General features: G+C 29.9%; 1 protein-coding gene across 3 annotated transcripts in view; it reads left to right on the top strand.

Annotated features, from left to right (window-relative positions):
• The window catches only part of LOC118201401 (uncharacterized), a 138,451-nt gene that overhangs the window by 104,716 nt on the left and 14,466 nt on the right, over positions 1–19,269 (top strand). For all 3 annotated transcript variants that reach the window (XM_085813967.1, XM_085813968.1, XM_085813969.1), the window contains 3 exons: positions 6,467–6,583; positions 9,155–9,397; positions 13,749–13,868. In XM_085813967.1, the coding sequence (XP_085670093.1) occupies positions 6,467–6,583; positions 9,155–9,397; positions 13,749–13,868 (480 nt within the window). The remainder of the gene's footprint in view (positions 1–6,466; positions 6,584–9,154; positions 9,398–13,748; positions 13,869–19,269) is intronic.

Here is a 19,269-nt window from a genome sequence, read left to right on the forward strand (position 1 = left end):
ATAAAATTCACCCTAATGCCTGCTTATATTAAAGAAAGTTTATCTAAGTATCTATATTGCCATAGTTCTGTGCCTAACAAAAACACAGGTTTCTTTGTATAATAATTGTAGTTGCAGGCTCATTTACATCTCTATTCTAGTGCATTGTAAGCAAAATGCCCTAATGCTGCTCTAATTATGAATAAAAACTTGGTTCTCTAGTCATACTATGCGATCACTTTCTATTCTTAATGTTGCATGTGAACGACCAAAATGGACTTCGTATCAACTCGTTGACCACCCCTGGTATATGCGGTCTAAATTTTTTATGACTGACTAATATGTTCTGAATGCACTATATTGAATGTTAGTTCAGTTTCCTAGTAATTTAACTAATATTTATATTGGGGGTGTTTTCATTTTGTGTGCCATCTACAGATACCTCAGGAAGATGACAGATGAGTTATGTAAGTAGCTTACAAAAGTTAAAAATAAGTTTTTTACTACATTACAAACAAGCCAGTTCTGCCAGTTTTTTACTGCACTTTCACCAAATCTATTTATAACGTATTTTTCTTATTCTGAAAGTCTTTCACTGCTTTACAGACAGGCCAGCTTTCCCATTTTTTACTGCACTTCCACCATTTATTGCTGTTATGTTATACTTCCAAATGTCTCGAGATGCAATGACTAATGTGAATTTTTTTTTCCTTTATTAGCTTGTGTTCGCCTTTCAGAGCATTAGATTATGTAATCTATGTTTTGGGGAAATCTGCCAACTTTTGGCTCTGAAATTTTGATTATAGTCGTACTAATGTTGATTACTGTTATGTGAATGCTTATTTTTTCCATTCTCTTAATAAACGCTTGTTATCCCTGTGATGAAGTTATAATTAAATTTATTTTATAACACATGTTTGTCTTGTTCTTAAAATTTCTCGTGATTTATTAGTTCATTTTAATAATTCACAATATCTGCCTAAAAAATGTGTTTTTCACCATCTAGAATCATTTGCTTTTTTCTTCTGATTACCTAAATTTTTTACCACAAAATTTTGCTTAACTCCTACCACTACACGGAGAGTATATGTGTTTGAAATTGGCGTTATCCAGTTATCTATTGAGCATCAAGTGCAGCTGTAGGTCATCTGCGTATATCAGTCAATGTCCAGAGTAAGATTGAAGCAGTTCTGTGCATTTCTGGTGTCACAAAACAGTTCCCACTTTTTTTTTTTTTTTTTTTTTTTTTTTTTTTTTTTTTTAAAGTTGGATGACTTTCCTTATTTCATCAGCCTCATTGCAATTTTCTGGTTTCTTTTAATAGAAGCAGAAGATGTATTTAAACATATATTCACAAACTTTTCTGTATGCATAAAGAACCAAAAAGTTACTATGCAGAATGATCTGTTTTCTACTCTGAGTATAATCTATGGATACTCAGTGGAGTCTGATCTTAATGCTCTATAAAGCCTTAGTTGGAAAAATGCTAATGAATAGTGAGCTTTCTAGAGGAGGGGTTCTAAACTGGAGAGAATGCAATCAGCCTTTTATTTAGCTATTAATATTTAGTTTTAGTTTATGAATATAAAAAGCTACCTATATTCAAGTTTTGGTAATTATCAATGTTTTCCTATGCTATTTTTCTAGTTTAATTTTTAAAAAGTTAAAAAATTAACTAAATCAAAATAGATGTATATATATTTTTTGAGTTTGGGAAAAGGGCAATGGTCTTCAAACTCTGTCGATTCACAGAACTCTTAGAACTATAAGCATGGTTCGTAGTGGTCCTTGCAAGTGCTTATAAGTCCTTATATTTGAAAATAAAATATAAAGGCCCTTATAGATGCTTACTTTTTCTTTAAAGCCCTTATTTTTTTGTTTTTAGTGCTTATTTTTTGCTTTTAGTGCTTTTTTTTAATCCCCTTTTTTTAATGAACACGCATTTTTTTCCCGTACCAAGGCCGAAACTAAATTTATATGCAACGTTAGATGGTGAATCATACTCCCGGAAATTGCTTTTCCCCTTTTCTCTGCATTAACATAACCTATGGTGTGCGCGAGGGTACAGACAGGTGCACGTCGTTCTATTGGTTAAAGAATTGCGAAAACGGTAGAAAATTCCGGTACATTCGGTATTCTTTTCCTCCCACCCAAATACTGCACACGTTTGGATTTCTATCAAGATTTTAATAATTTGCATTCTCGTTCCGCGTGGTCAGTTCGTATTCGTGTTTATTATGATCGTTATGCTTATATTATGAGTATATGCATGAATATTTATAATAATATCGTTGCAGTAACTGCTGAAGTATAGATAAACTTCCAAAAATAGGTGTGTTTTTACACAGATTATCTTTCTAAGGAATAATATTCGGAATAGCTTAAATAAAAGAAAAAAAAATCGAATAGTCAAAATAATTTCTTTTTTTTTTTTTTTTTTTTTTTTTTGCCAATACATTATGCAGTACGGAGGTTGGGAGGTTCTCCCCTTTCTTGGCAAAATCTCTAATATTGAAGCAGCAGACTTTTTTTTTTTTTTTTTTTTTTTGTCACTGTCCAATCTGCATTGAATAGAACTTTGCGTTTTTTTTGCTATGTTTTTGCGGTCTGCCCAACCGAAGCAAAGATTGATTCTATTCCGGAAATTTAATGCGGTCTGTTGAAAATTAGAATCAGAAACACCCCAGATTAGTAAGTCTGTTTCTTTTCCTTTATTTAGTTCTTTATTCTTCGAATACCGGCAGCTGTTGATTCCGATTGCGTAATATCACATGTGGAAGAATTACGCAGCGCGTATTGCGCAATAACGTTTGCCGTATTTTGCAGAGATAATTAATTTTGATGTTCAGTCCGAGATTTAGAATATTTCTGAACTCAGAATATTTCTGAGTTCCGTTGGTCTATTTTTATATGATGCACATACCGAAATGTCAAGATAATTCATTTAGGCGAGAAATCTAGAGAACGGCTACAATCTCCCCCACTCCTCTTTTTCCAGTTACTATCCCGAATATTCTAAGTATGTGGGTTAGTTAAGCTTTCACTGCTAAAGGATGACTGCTTGAAGCAATTTCCCGTCTTCTGATTTCAGAAATGTGCCTCTTTTTTACTTAAATTACTTTGCTTGGAATGTATGTTAAGGGAAAACTGTTATGCAATGAAAATTTAGAAAATGTTCAGAATTTTGATTTAAGTTAAATTATTTAAATATTAATATGAGTGGAAAAATAAATTGTATTTATTATTAGGTGCCAAACGAATACAATTAATATGCTTATTATTTATTTTCTATATATTGAACTGAAATTTCATCATTAAATCTTGTAATATAGTTTAGTTCTGCATAGTTTTTTTTCCTCTCATTGTAAACGAATTCTGTAAATTGAACTGTCATTTAAAATTAAAAAAAAAAAAGTTAATTGTTTTCCGTGGTTGAGTTAATGCTTATTCTCTTAATAAATATTGCATTGCTCATATTTTAAATTACAAGTCTAATTTTTCTTTTAAGGTTATGCAGTTGTGTATAATGTAATTAAACAGGTGCTTATTTTTTCCTTAAAATGTGCTTGAAAAGTGCTTATAGGTGCTTATTTTTTTAACTAAAATGTGGCTATGAACCCTGTATAAGGTTTTTTTCAGGAAACCCCCATCCCACCCTCAGAAAAATATATCTTGATTTAATAATATTTCAAGTAGATCAGTATGTTAAAGGTACTTTTTGTAAAGGAAATCAAAGAAAAAAATTGCGTTTCTTATTAAAAAATTTTAACATAAAATTAGTGTAATTTATTTATTAATAGCATTAATTCCTACTCCAGGTATCACCTACGCTTGTAGTGACAAGAGTGTGCTTGTTTTCTTTAACACAAGCTGTGAAAGTGAAGATACTATGTCTCTATTGATGTTATCTGCAGTCATATTTCATATTCTGTATGTAATTTGTTTTTATATTTTGTTTTTTTTGCCACATACATTGAGAAAGACTTTTCACTTAAAAAGGTTGTCCCGAATGACATTAAAATATTTTCAACCATGTGAGAAATTCTTAGGCATTCTGCATAAATCTAGTCAAAATTTAGAAGCTGCTCTTTCTTAAATTTAGATTTTAATATTGAGGCTATTGATATGTTGATGTTTTCCCCTTTCCTTCATTGGAAAGCATTCTGATTTATCATAGTACTTGAATGGATTTTTTATAAAATAAAGCTTACTTATTTCCTTCTTGAAAATATTCTCCTATAGTTTTCTTCAATTGAAAAAAGAACCCCATTGTATAATTTTTAACACTGTCATCTGAATTCAGTTAATTTTACATTAGAAACTTATGCAAACTATTAGTTTTGCATAGCTTTGCATATTATAGCATATTATGGCCACATGTTAAGTCTTAAAACTAATCTATAACTAAATGTATCTTTATATTTTTTAGTTAATAAATGCTAGTGAACTATTGCGAGTGCTTTTTAATTTTATTTCTGATTTTTTTTTTTTTTTTTTTTTCTTATATAATCCTAGGGTTTAACTCACAGAACCCTAGGGTTCCAAAAACACAGTTTGAAGACCACTGTTCTAGGGTAATGTTGTCATCTTAACAATTCCCCATAGCAATGCAGAGTGTGAAAGAGTTTTTCATTCTGTTATAAATATAAGGGTTAAATTTAGATCCAGTATGAATGATGACATACTGGAAAAACTGACCTATTTGACAACTGCTTGGAATAAAATTATGATGCTTCTTTCTTAAAGGAAGCAGAATTTGCTTCTGTTAACAATTGCATGAAAACAGACTAAACTATATTTCTATAAACATTTCAAATAATTAATATATTTTTGTCAATATATTTTATAAAATTAAAGCTTCATGATTGCTCGTTCAGATATTATTAATTAGACAACATGCATAGTATATTATTTTAAAAATTTATTTTTTGTTTATTTTTACTGTTTAGAAATTATTTTTATTTCTGAAAAATTTCTCAATTTTAGAGTTTAGCAGGTCGGCTGTTTTGACAGTAGATTTAAGATCATAAAACTCACCAAATTTGGCAGCAAAAAGCTGTGGTTCTTAATCATGAAATTGTGGTGATTATTTTTCCTGAATTGTTCTAAGGAATAATAAAATAAGAATATAATATATTTATGTATCCTGAGGTACAGACATCACAAATTTCAATTTGCATGAATTACAGTTAGTTTTCATTGTACATTTATTTTTTATATTATTGAATTCTTATTGGCCATATGGAAAATTTATGCTAAAAGTCTCTTGTGCTTTGTAAAATGTAGTTTCCATTACAAATCATGTATATTTACACTAGCAAGAAAATTACAAATTATTATTCTCTACCAGTATTCCCTAATTTGAAGGTAATTACTAATCAACATTCATTGTAGTTTTATTTATCCTTAATATGATCTTAAGGAAAAAATCAAGGAAATTTAACAAATTTTAAGTAAAACAAATTATAATGAACATTTCAGGACTGTTGATGCACTTATGAAAAAACAACAAATACATCAAAAATTTTCATTGCAAAATTTTACTCATCGCAGAATTGCCTTTTCTGCAAACATCATTTTGTGAGATGTTGCCATTGTAACATATATTGCATTCCTTTCATAATACATATCCCAAGCCAAAAAAAAAAAAAATCTGTACCTATGTAAAACCTTGCATGTCAAAATTTCATTGTTAGGATTTACATTAGTTCTGTTAAGAATAATTAGTAGCATCCATAAAGTACTGAGTTTTCCAAAAATTGCAGAAAGAATTTCTAGTAAAATAAGATTCTTTTATCCCATGAATTTTATTTTTTCTTGTCTATGAGTATGTAGTTAATGATTTAGGAAATAATTTATGTGCTGTACCTAAGTTTAATGAATTGACATTGAACAGAGAAGCATTACAGCACAATCTATAATACCTAAAATATAAATGCTACTTCAGTTAAATGGGATATTACTTTTCTGTTGTATTTCTATTCGGAAAACACATTTCAGGAATCAGTAAGTGTGTTAAATTTAATGCGTTTGTCTAATAAAGTAAATTTTTTTCATTCATGATTATTTATTTATAACAGTTTATGCTTTTTGCATGCTTATTACAAAGTTTATGAAGAATATGATTAGCTGATCTTATTTAAAGTCATGAAATAATTAATTTTATTTTATTTATCTATTTTTAAGAATTTAGGTTTGGATTTGTAAATCTGTTAAAAACATTCACAATACAAAAGCAATTTTTTTTAATTTTTTGATATTATGTAATATTATAATTGTTTTAGAAAGTGATTTGTTTTTGTTTCTTAAGCAGTAATAGGAAACTGCTGTACATTGATCAGAAATGTGGAGTACCAACAATACTAATCCACTGTTGTGAATCATTTATGCTGCTCTTGATTTTGAGTGTCTTATGTATTCAATAAACAGTTACCTCTAATAAATTTTCATATGTAATATTTAATGCTGTATTCATTATTTTTTGCAGAATGGCACATTTTTGAGGGATTTTAAGTTTAAAGGTGGAATTTCTAGTATCTGTAAAGGCTGGGGTAAAATATATGTGGCTCTAAGAGATGGATCTATCTACATATGTGATGAAAGTGTAAGTCTCAGAGGTTTCAGAAATAATATTTTACATTACATAATTTATTCTATGTTTTACTAAACTGTTTTTAAAAAATTTTACTTGTGTAAAACTGGTAAGCAAATTGTTCTTTAAAGTGATGTCTAAGGAAATGCAGATTAAATATAGTTATTTTTTGTGTCATTCATTTTTGCTAGTTTGTATGCATTTTTTTATATTTCAATATAAACTAAGACATTTTTTAAATAATTTTTGTCAAAAAAAAGTTTTCTCCATAAACAAGTTTCGTATATGATATCCACAGCCCCTAAATTTTCCTTTTGGCCTATTTCTTTGGGAGGGGGGTAAATTTATCCTTTTGGCCTATTTCTATTTGAAATTTACCCTATTATTTTATTAATTTACCCTACTGGCCTATTAAAAGGGTAAATTTTCCTTTTGGCCTATTTCTTTAGGGGTAAATTTCAAATAGTATGGAGACCAATCATTGAGCCATTTTTTAAACTCCTTGTCATTGTCAGAGGAAGTATTTCACATAGTGTTGAAAATCATTTAGATGATGTAGCATTAAAAAGAAGCTATCTGCAAAGAATGTGGCATGTTAAATAACTCTCTTTCTTGTCTATCTTTCTTCTTTTGCAGTAAAGCTCCTTCAGAATTTTCTATATTCAGTTGAGCAGCTATACAGAATGAATACGCCAAGGTGATTTTCTGTGTCAAGTCTACAGCTTTTAATATTACTGACAGTAAAATTTGGCTTTAATAGTCATGTGTTTCAGGAAATTCAAAATAATATGATGCCCTCATAATCTCACCTGTCTGTCTGTTGAGGGCTTAATTCAGTATTTTCCTTTCCATGAATAAAAACAAATTTCAAATTATATAACTTTCAAAGAAATATCAGATTGAAACTTCTCTTTTCCAAAGACTTTTTTCAAGCCATAGAACTGAAACTGCACCATAGATATTCAGAATATTTTCTACTGCTTGAGATCATTGAAAACTTTGATTTGAAGATAAATGTGAAAGGTTTCAGAACAGATCATTTTTCTGTATTTTGCAACTTTAATATAAAACAATAGCCAAAAATACAGTTCTCAAACTAAATGGTAACAGTATAAAACATCCTGAAAGGATCACAAAGAGAACTGACATGCACTGTTTTTGGCATAAATTTGCATTTATAAAAAATGCTGTAAACTTATTTACAGTTTGTCATATTATTCATTCATTTCTACTAATACTAGCAAATTGTCTTAATGAAATGATAGACATTCTGTTTTACAAAGCATGCCTTTATCTGAAAGAAGAAATTTCTTTTTGTTTGTTTACAAATATAAGCCTAGTGCTTTGAATAAAATAAGATTTAGCAAGGTAAGAGAACAGAAGAGAACAGAACATAGAATTTCAATCTGCCATACATATTCTTTGCCAGAGGTCGAGTAAAATGCTTTTCTAATTAAAAGCAAGAACTTTGTCATATCTTAAGAAGATATATTAAAATTAAATACTCCTTTATTAGTTAGCCAGCTTAGCAAATATTGTGATCTTCATGAGGTTTTCTTTCTGTATGGTATCATAAGATAACAGTTAAGAAAAGAACAGAATTCTTCAAATTTAGTTAAGCTGTGCTTAAAATCTTTAGGCTAATTTTTTATTACTAAAGGAAATGATCTGTGACCATCCTTCAAGGTTGGAAGTTTTTTTTTTTTTTTTTTTTTTTTTTTTTCCTTCCTGCTTTGTTTTATTTCCTAAATATTACTGTGAGTTATAGATTCCTGCACCTTTTCCTATGAAAACTGTTTACATTGGTCACATCAAATGAACAATAAGCTTTGAAAAAAATTAGTAAAAAAAATTTGAATGTTTTGCAATGTTTTTTATGAGAAGCTTAGCGACACCTAATGAAAAGTGTAATAAAACTTTGGTATTATTTGTGATACTATATCTTTGTAAATGGGATTTCTTATAGTCCGTTTGAAAGTAAAAAAATGATAGAATGTTTGATATCAATATTCACGTTGACTTGCTAAGATCATACTGAAATTCAGCATGCTTGTTAAATAGTAAATGTCTGAATGTCTCTTATGAGATTATGGAAGAATCCATGCTCAATCCTGCTCATATGGGGCTCCACTTTATAAATTAAATAAATTAAAAAGCTATATTTAAAAAAATCTGAGTGCTAAATACATGCAGAAAAAAAAAGTTGTTAAGATTGCTAAGGATAAATTCCGTATTAAAACAATTTATCATTAATTAGGATTATCTGCATATATTTTATACCACATTTATAGAGGCATCCCATTATATCTTAATGAAATGATAGACATTCCATTATATCCCATTATATCTATAATACACAAAACTATCTATGGGGGGGGGGGAAATTGACAAAATCATTTAATGAGGGCAAAATTATGCTCACTTAAACTGGAACTATGGGCATACAACTAACTAACTATTCATATTTAGTTATGCAGTCATTTTGAAAATGTGGGTTATATATATATAGATGTATATATAAATTTTTGCTGTGTATTGAAATATGTTAAGTTTTGCAGTTATTGAATTATAATTTTCTTTCAGGAAGAACAGAAATTGGTAACTACAGAAGAATCTATTAAAAGTATTGCTTCGACTTATCAAGGACGCTTACATGTTCTTGTAACCTTGTCATTCAATGGACAAATTTGCATACGGAATGCTGAAAATGGCCTCTTAATTAGATGCCTTAATATGTCTGTGAAAATGCATTCTTCTATGGTTATTTATAATGACTGTATATATTTTAACAGTGCCGATAAGAATCTTCACATCTTAAATATATCAGTAAGTAACATGTATTATTTTAACAGTGCCTATAAAAAATCTTCACATCTTAAATATATCAATAAGTAACATATATTGTTATGAATTATGTATATGTATGGATAATTTTAGTAAAATTATGTGAGAAATTGTGTTTTTCTATATAATCTAGAGCAGCAGTTGCCAACTGGTGGTCCACGGATGGTCCGTGAAAACTTTTTGGTGGATAACTAATGCAGAAAAATTGGGACATTATTTATATTTTTATGAAGATTGATTTTAAAAAAATGATGAGTAATAAAACCTATTATGGAATATGGATTATGCTTTTTTTAAAAAAATTGTAGCTGCTACTTTTAGCAAAATTCCTTCTGAATTTAGCGACTTTTTAGCTACTTTTGCTGGTGTATCAAGTGATATTTGAAAGTGAGAGTTGGCATCCATGAATGTGCTGCTGTTATCAATAATAGCATGAACTGGAATTCTCTTCCCTTTTTAATTACAAACATACATAATGGATTTAATTACATAATGGATCCACATTTCGTCCATTGTCACATACTGATGCAAAAAATCCTATTTATTGCAAGTAAACAGTGACAAACAGCTCTGTGAATCATAGACTCATTATTGCTTTTGTTCCATTGTGAGCACACAAGGCACCCATTTAAAAAACACTTTTTTCATGCCCAACATTTCATGTCAAATCATACACACACTTCCAGTTGATATGTTTACCATCTCAGCAATCTCACGAACTTACACTTTGTGGTCATTCATCATGGTTTTCAACACTTGTTTCATAATTTTCCGTAGTGACTGCTTCATTTGCCCTACCCAAGCATGCCGCATCATTTGTATCCATGCGACTGCACTTGAAATCAGCATACGAACGCAAATGTTTGTTTTCGATAGAGCAGAGTCTGGATAACATTTTTCAAGTCATTGCTGAGCTTGGACAGTAATTTTACCCATTAAATAGCAATGTTTGATCAACACATGAAATTTGTTTTTCTCCATTTTGTCCACAAATGCCCAAGTAGTGTTACTTTTACCACAGTAGCTTTGCTGTTTCTGGTCTGAATGTGAATCAGACACGTGTCATTTCAAGGTTAGTTCTTTCGAACAACGAAGTCAAGTTGATATTACTACGCCATCTGACAGGGACTTATTGAATGATGTGTTATACACATGTAAGATTTTAGATGAATTTCATTTCCTTAAATTTAAAAAGAGGGTGGAGATCTTTTAATTTCTGTAAAGTCTTCATATATTGAACTTAGCATTAAAATTTAAATTTTTAGTCATTTTCTAATTTTCCCATTTAGTATATCTTTAATTTTCATAGCCCATAGATCATAGTTTTGTAGCTAATAATCTTATGTATCTCTTGTTCCAGTCTATGAGCACTTTTGTGTGTTTTCAGTATTGTTAATACAGTACAAAGTCCATAATTTGGACTCGTCGGGAATTCGGCAATTCCAGATTAGGGTTTTTTCCGGATTATAGATCATCAATTTAAATCTGGTAAGATGGCATGCAGAAATTGTACAGTTAAAAATATGAAACCGTAATTTATGAAATAAAGAGCAATTATGATCTAAAGGATATCAAAATTTACAAAAAAAAAAGCTTAATATTTATTTGTTTACTTTATTAAACATTTCTTTCAATGTAAGTTGTTTAAGTTGCTTCGTTTTTTGTGCTAATACTTTCTCTTTAATTCTCTCTTATATAAACAGACATAATTTCTTGTCTAGTTACAAAGCTCCACTGTTCAAATCCTGTAATTGCTGTGTCAAAAATACTGACTAACTTCTCAATCGAAATTTTTTCGTTTTCAATAACCACTATCGGAAGTGCGCATGTATAAACGCTTTACTGGCTTTATGCGCATGCGTAGCGGACGCACGCATCAGACGCGCATGCGTAAGTTTGTGGTTTTGAGGTCCAGATTATAGATCATTCCGGATAATGGACGTCTGGATTACGGACTTTGTACTGTAATAAAAGCATAGTTTTTGCATAAATTTGTAGTCAACAATATGTTTGTATGACTCTCATGTAAACTATTTGTCCCAATCTAAAAACACATAAAGAAAATTCCTGACTATTATTCCATTATCTCATTATAGTTTTTCTCTCAGTATGATGACATAAAGTACTGCATTTTTTCCCATACTTTTCTTTGGGAGATACATCTGTCTACCTTGCAAAAACAAAAGTGGGTAAAACTCCTTTTTTCTGAAAGCAGTAAACAAGTATATGTAAGTGTGATTGTGATTATGCGTGTCACCTTCCTGTGTATTTATCCAAATTATCTTTTTACCGAAAAAGAAATAGAATAATTTTTAATGGGATTCCATTTGTTATTAATGCAACTTTACACAAAGTTATGTTATTTTTCTTTTTAAAAAAATCAAATTGAAATGACTTTTGCTCCATACTCTGTCCCCCCCCCCTTAGTAAAGCAAAAAAAGCATCAGGACAACTTTTAAGATATTTATTTTGGTATTTATATTTAATATTTATGTTGATATATTTACATTTAATATTATAACAGTTATTTTGCACTGACAAAAGTGTCAGTAAAATATCTGTTACAATACAAATTAGTTAGGTGCATTAAACTTTGAAAAATTCTTTATATATGACTATCTTTCAAGAATATCATGTTCAGAATAAGTTGAGCTACTACTTCAAATTAAATTCTGTTTTGTCCCTCCTTCAGCTGAATGCTAGACCTTTATTCATTATTTGGCTTGCACATCATACAGGAATATTAGAAATTTCTTCAAATTGCATAGTGTTGATAATTGTTGGGTTAAACTTTTTGTTGTTTCCATATGTCCTCCCAGTATTTTTTATACTTCATGGAAACTAATTGTTTAGAATCCAAGAGAAGATCCTAAGAACAATTCTGACACATCTTGTAAAACAATAAAGATCTGTATCGGTTTTTCTTGTTGTTTCCTAGTAATACTTTTTGACAGTGCTTCTGTTGCCAGTATTGTTACTGTCCTGTTAAGCACTCTCTTTTATCAACTGATATTTACTTACAGATTTTGCAAGTGGTCAGTAAGTGCTTTTAGTTCTGAAATTACCAAAATTTTTAGTTTCTCAAAAATACTTTGTTGATTATAATTAGGATACCATAGTGAAAGTAAAGGAGATCATATAATATCTAACAGAATGAGAAATGTAAAAATTCAAATTTCCAGTATTACAAAATAATGTTTGAGGTATTAGGTTGAAAGTAAAAATTTCATGTGTAAATTTTATCTCATTCATGAGAGAAAGAATTATTAATTAATTATTATATACAGTCAAAAGTCGTTAATCCGGACTCATCGGGACTTCGGCGATTCCGGATTATAGATCATCAGTTTAAATCTCGTTTAAATTCTAAAATTAAAAATATGAAACTGTAATTTATGAAATAAAGAACAATTATGATCTAAAGGGTATCAAAATTTACAAAAAAAAAAAGAGCTTAATATTTATTTGTTTACTTTATTAAACATTTCTTTCAATGTAAGTTGTTTAAGTGGCTTCGTTTTATGTGATAATACTTTCTCTTTACTTCAATAAACAGACATAATTTCTTGTTCAGTTACAAAGTTTCGCTGTTCAAGTCCCGTAATTGCTTTGCCGAGAATACCGACTAACTTGTCAATCGAAATTTTTTCATTTTCACTAACCTCTCTGTCACCTTCTTCATGTCTTTATCCATTTTTTGCAGCAATTCCACTTTTTGTTTGATGGACATCGAAACATACTTTCATTTTGTGCGATCCTTTGGGGAGCTCCAGAATCGGAAATTCTATTTGACATAATCGAAAGTTCAAGTTTACTTTTATAAAATTGCTCTTACAGTCTGCAAAAAATAATAAGCCAATTTGAAGATTAAGGAACAATGCAATCATCAACATTAACTGAAATAGATAATTAGATAATTTTAGCTTATACTGTCCATTATACATAAAACGCGCACGCGAAAACGTATTCTGCACTTGCGCACACGCATATGCGCAATCGTAAAGGTCTTACGCGCGCGCGCGCGTAAACGCCTATGCGCATGTGTCAACGCGGCACATACGCAGAAAGTTTTCAGCTTTGAGGTCTGGATTATAGATCATTCCGGATTATATGTGTCCGAATTAACGGTTTTTGACTGTAGTATGATTTCCTGATTCAAATTGTGCTGTCCTTTTTCTTCAACAAAACTAATAATTGAGAAATGAAACATTATCAATGCTGTTTTCATGCATAGTGGTTATGAATGCTGGTTTAGGAATAAACATTTATAAATAATTTGTGTAACACTTTACTCTATTCAGTTAGAGAATGCAATCATTTTTTCCTTCCTTAGACTGGTGAATTGGTGTCAAAATTATGTCTTCCATCTGCAGTGACTGGTCTGGAAGTATATAAGGATTTTATTTTCACCATATCTTACAGTGGTTTGGTACGCTGTTACAGCAAATTCAATGTGAGTGCAAATTACACATAATATGTTGTAATGGTATCTGTAGCATTTTGTTTAATGCATGCTCCAATTTTATAATTAAAATAATACATATTGGTGTTTTTATTTTTTAAATTTTTACTGCATTTTATGTATAAAATATGTAAGCTGTAGTTTGGTTAGATAATTAAATGAAGAACTTCATTGTCATGAAGAAATTTTAAACATATTTATAATTTTTAAATATTTATCTTAATAGAGTTCCTTGTTTATAGATAATTACATATAAATAATAGTGAACTTTATAAAAAAAAAAGTGCTTGCATAGGAAAAGTATCTTCTTTTTTTCCTTTTGTTTTATGGCATAGGAATTAGATTCTTCTCATTATGTAAATTTATCCAAAGATCAGAATCTGATTAACAAAAGCTTAGCTTATCTGATTAACAAAATAACAAAAATCTAGTTAAGCAAAAAAATTGAATTACCCCCCCCCTTCAGACCTTTAAATAGCAAAAAGATTTGAAACTTCCAAATGGCATTATTTCTTTCTTCACAAAAAGCTTTCCATCTTTTTGTTCAAGTGGTTTATCCTAATTTCATTGACATATAAGCGTTTGCCATTCCGTTGAAACTGGTCAGTTAGAAAAGGACTTTCGCTGCATAGACAAGTGAATGAATTGCTGCACAAGAATTTGATTGAAAAATCATTTGAGCTGGGAATAAAGAGGTTGGGCTGGGATTTTGGAAAGGTTATATCATAATAATATATGTTCATAATTAATATGTTTACATTATTATACAGCTTCTTTCATCACTAATAATTTAAATGTGTTAGAAAAAAAAACAGATTTTGATAATTTGCCATTTTGTATAAGTATAATGTCCAAAAATTATTACTTTATTGAAAATAATTACTTCTAAAATCTATTGCAGGAGGGACCTTTATATTTTAGGTCCTAATGCAGTAATGTGATACATCACCTGCATACAATGGTTAAGTTATACCAAATTTTTATGAAATCCAAAATTTGTTGAAAGTGTTGATGCAGAAATGAGGTTTATATCTGAAGTACTACCGAAGGGGGGTGAGTTGTGTCAGAAATATAAGTGTACAAGAACAAGAAATGTGCTCTTGTGAAATTTTGTGCTTGTGTGGTTATTGTGTTTTAATATCTACCTAAATTAGCTCATTCGATATTTTTATAGTCTTTCTAGCTCTTGTCAAAGAATTACAAAAGCTAGGAAGATTTACAAAAACAAATTTTGTATTTATTCGGCGTGTTATTGTGTCTTAATTAGGAAGATTAGTAACAGTGATTAGTAACTTCTTACTATAAAGAATAAGTGAAATTCATATACAGTTTCAAGCATTTGCTGTTATATTATTCTAGTAATATCAATAATTAGATGTGGAAAAGTGTCAAAGATTATAAGAAGTGTTGTTGTAAGTGTATGAAGACAGCAACAGTCATAACTAACTAGTAAATGTGCATGTTTTAGCAGTTTATTCTCTTGTTGGTATTTTAATTAGGATTACCTTGTTTTGGAAATGAGCCAGTGAAAGATGTCGAAAGTAAAAAAGTATTTAAGCACTAGTATGAAATATGCAGTAAAATAAGAATTTTTATTTGTTGCAATTCAGTCAAAATTATTTGAGCCTTGTGGACTATACAGTTAAAACTTAATTTATAAGTTTTATTGATGAATATTTAAAAGAACTTCAGAATAGAAGAAGTTCATTCTAGAGATACAGAGATCTGTAGAAAGAAATACAATAGTTTTCCTTCTGCACTTAATTAATATTGATTATTCTCTACTGGAGCAATCATTCTGTATGTGTTTTGAAGTCAATATTAGCTACAATAACTGTTTTTACATAATGCCAAATGCTATTGCAGCATATTCATTCTAATCATATTATTTCTAATTTTCTTTGATTTGCATTTTAAGATTTTTTTTTATTTTTGAAGAAGATTCTCTTTTTTATGTAAATTAATAACTATTGATTTTAGAAAATACATAGAATCTTTATCTAAAGAAATTACCCAATAAACGGTTTTATTTTTTCTTAATTCAAATAATTAGTATCTTATGGGCTACTTATCATCAGATTAATTTTTGAAAAGTAATTGTTTCTGAGTCAATGTTAGGTACTGTTTGAAAATAAATACAATAAAATAAAAGAAATTGAAAGTTTTTAAAATCTTGTTTGATTTTAAATTTAAAATGATAAGGCAGGGTTCGTAGTGGTCCTTATAAGTGCTTATAAGTCCTTATATTTGAAAATAAAATATAAAGGCCCTTATAGGTGCTTGCTTTTTCTTTAAAGCCCTTATTTTTTTTTTTAGTGCTTTTTTATTTAACCCTTTGCGACACGCATATTTAAAATATATTTTAATCTTTAAAAAAATGCCTTGGAATAAGTCAGATGGACTTACTTAAGTGCCTTTAAGGCTTGAAAAAAATTCTGCGCTTTTATTTTTTACGGTGGAAGGTGGGATACCGTTTGTCCCACCATGCAACTAGCACATGTCTTATAGCATATTGGTGTATAGCAGGGAAAAAAATTTATATGTGGAATGAATAAACAAAATAAAGCGTGCATTCTAAAATATTCATAATAAACACACTAAAATGCATTTTGTACTTATTGCATATATGCATGACTTGTAAAATTTTGCATATGCACATTTTACATGTAGTATATATTTAATATTTTTAAATTTTAGGAACAAAAGAAAATATTTTCTTGAATATTATTTTAAGATTAAAATTTGATACTCGTACATATGATACTAAATAAAATATTAAAATTGGCACTTGATTCAAAAACATTTATATATGACTAAAATTGAAAAAAAGTCACTTTCATGAAACTTTGAAAAACATGTTGTTTCATTCTTTTGTAAGCATAGAGGCACTTCACATGTTTCACACATGCAAAATGTTCTTCGTTCTTCTTTCGATATGCTGCAATATGCACATCTCCTCCTGCTCGTTCTCTTTGGTGTTTTACTTACATTTTTTAGTGTCTTTTCTGGTTGTACGAACAGGTTTTTAGTTTTATTTGAACTGGGGATTTCAGTTTTCTTTTCAGCTCTTTCTTGCCTGCAAGTGCCATTAGACCTTCTGTAACTGAGAGAAGAAAATCTTTCATTGTTTTTACATCATAATCAGGTCCGCGAACAAACTTGAATAAATGTGTTTACTATACTCGCATCTAAAAAGTAAAAAAAAAAAAAATCATGTGCCACCATTTCTTGCTTTTGCGGTCTATTTCATATAGTCCTTTCAGTTGATCTATCAGTCGACATATCCCATATTCTTATTGTGTGAAATAATGCTGTTTGGGCACAGTACTTTTTTTTGTCTTTCCATCTCATTCCTTTCTATTAATTTCTTTCATTTCTGTTGCGTTTTCCAAGCAAGACAGGATAGAAACGGATCTTTTATCCTTCCATTTTATGCAATAAATTGAATCATCGCTAACTGAAAAGTCTATATTCTCTTGACATAAATTTGTCTTTTAAATTTTTGGGTAGATACTTCCGATCCATATTTACAGTGCCACATGCATAGATGGGTCTGTGTCTTTAAAAAGCGAAACAAATTATGACTACTTCCCTTTCTTCTTCAGCAATAACTTCAACCTCAGTTATTCTCTCCTGGATTTCAATTTCATCTGAATCAGAACTGACATATGAAACATTTGAGTCGCAATCGGATGGCAATTCAGCAAAAAGATCCAAAGCTACCTGAGGTGTTAATTTTTTCCTAGACATTTTAGCACATCAGAGCATACAACGGATGTAAAAGCGCGCGCAATCACGAAAAAAGTAGATGCAAAAAAGAAAAGAAAAAAAATAATCGTGAGTGCTGCCATCGAGCGGAAATTCAAGTGTGTGGTGGGACAAATTTTAACCCACTTATTTCAACTGCAAAATTAATGTTATAAAATATTGAATACAATTAAGATTTTTGAAAATAAAGTACTTTTGAATATTAAAAAGTATCATACATATCATAAATTGTATACCAAAATTTTTAAAATATTGAAAAATGCGAGATACAGGGATATCACTCTTGTGATCCTATTTTGAATATTTTTTGCTTATAAACTTAAGCCCTGGTATAGTAGTAACATCTACTGAGAAAAATAATAACTAAAATAGATTATTTTTAAAAGATTAGAAAATTTCTAACGGAAATTGCTAACTGAGAAAATAAATATTAATTAGGTGGGACATATATTGACCCACCATGCCGCAAAGGGTTAATGAACACGCTATTTTTCCCGGTACCAAAGCCAAAACTAAACAACTTTTCTTGCTAATATGGAATGGCAGATGGTGAGTCATACTCCCTAAAATAGCTTTTTCCTGTCGTTCTATTGGTCAAAGAATTGCAAAAGCAGTAGAAAATTATGCTACATTCGGCATTCTTTTCCTCCCACCCGAATACTACACACGTTTGAATTTCTATCGAGATCTTAAAAATTTGCATTCTCGTTCTGCTTGGTCAGTTTATATTCCTGTTTATTATGATCGTTATGCTTATATTATGAGCATATGTATGAATGTTTATGATAACATAGTTGCAGTAACTGCTGAAGTATAGTAAACTTCCATTGGAATGGCTTAAATAAAGGGAAAGTAATCGAATAGTCAAAATAATTTCATTTGTTTGGCCATATCATTATACAGTACGAAGGTTGGGAGGTCTCCCCTTTCTCCACAAAATCTTCAATATTGAAACTGTTACAGTTCGCTGCAAAACAAGCAACGGACCTTTTTTTTTTTTTTTTTTTTTTTTATCACTTTCCAGTCTGGATTGAATAGGACTAAAAGTTCTGCGGTCTACCAACCCAAGCAAAGAATGATTCTATTCTGGAAATTTAACGCCGTCTGTTGAAAATTAGAATGAAAAACACCCCAGTGCCATGAGTAGGATATAGGTGTGCCGCAATCAAATACATGTATTTGACATTTTGCAATTTTTTATCATGTATTTAATACACAATGACATTTTTTTTCCCTTAATAATGTCTATTTTAAATGTTTTTATATATTTCACTGTTGTATGGTTGTGTGTGTGATTGTAAGTGTGTCAGCATTTGAATTTTTTCGGCACTTCCTTGATAACTCGGAACTCTTTGGTGTGCCACGAAATTCCAGAAAGATTTTTTGTGCGTCGCAGGTGAGAAAAGGTTGCGGAGCACTGATTTAGTTCTTTATTCTCCCAATACCGGCAGATGTTGATTCCGATTGCGTAATATCACGTAGGGAAGAATTACGGGGCACGTATTGCGCAATAACGTTTGTGATATTTTGCAGAGATAATTAATTTTGATGTTCAGTCCCAGATTTGTTTATGAACACTTAAAAGAGTTTTATTGTGCTTATTAAGCAGAATATTTTTTAGTTC

This window comes from Stegodyphus dumicola, chromosome 3, assembly GCF_044657685.1.
Source record: "Stegodyphus dumicola isolate Sdum_Otavi_A_Nest chromosome 3, ASM4465768v1".
In the NCBI taxonomy this organism is placed as follows: domain Eukaryota; kingdom Metazoa; phylum Arthropoda; class Arachnida; order Araneae; family Eresidae; genus Stegodyphus; species Stegodyphus dumicola.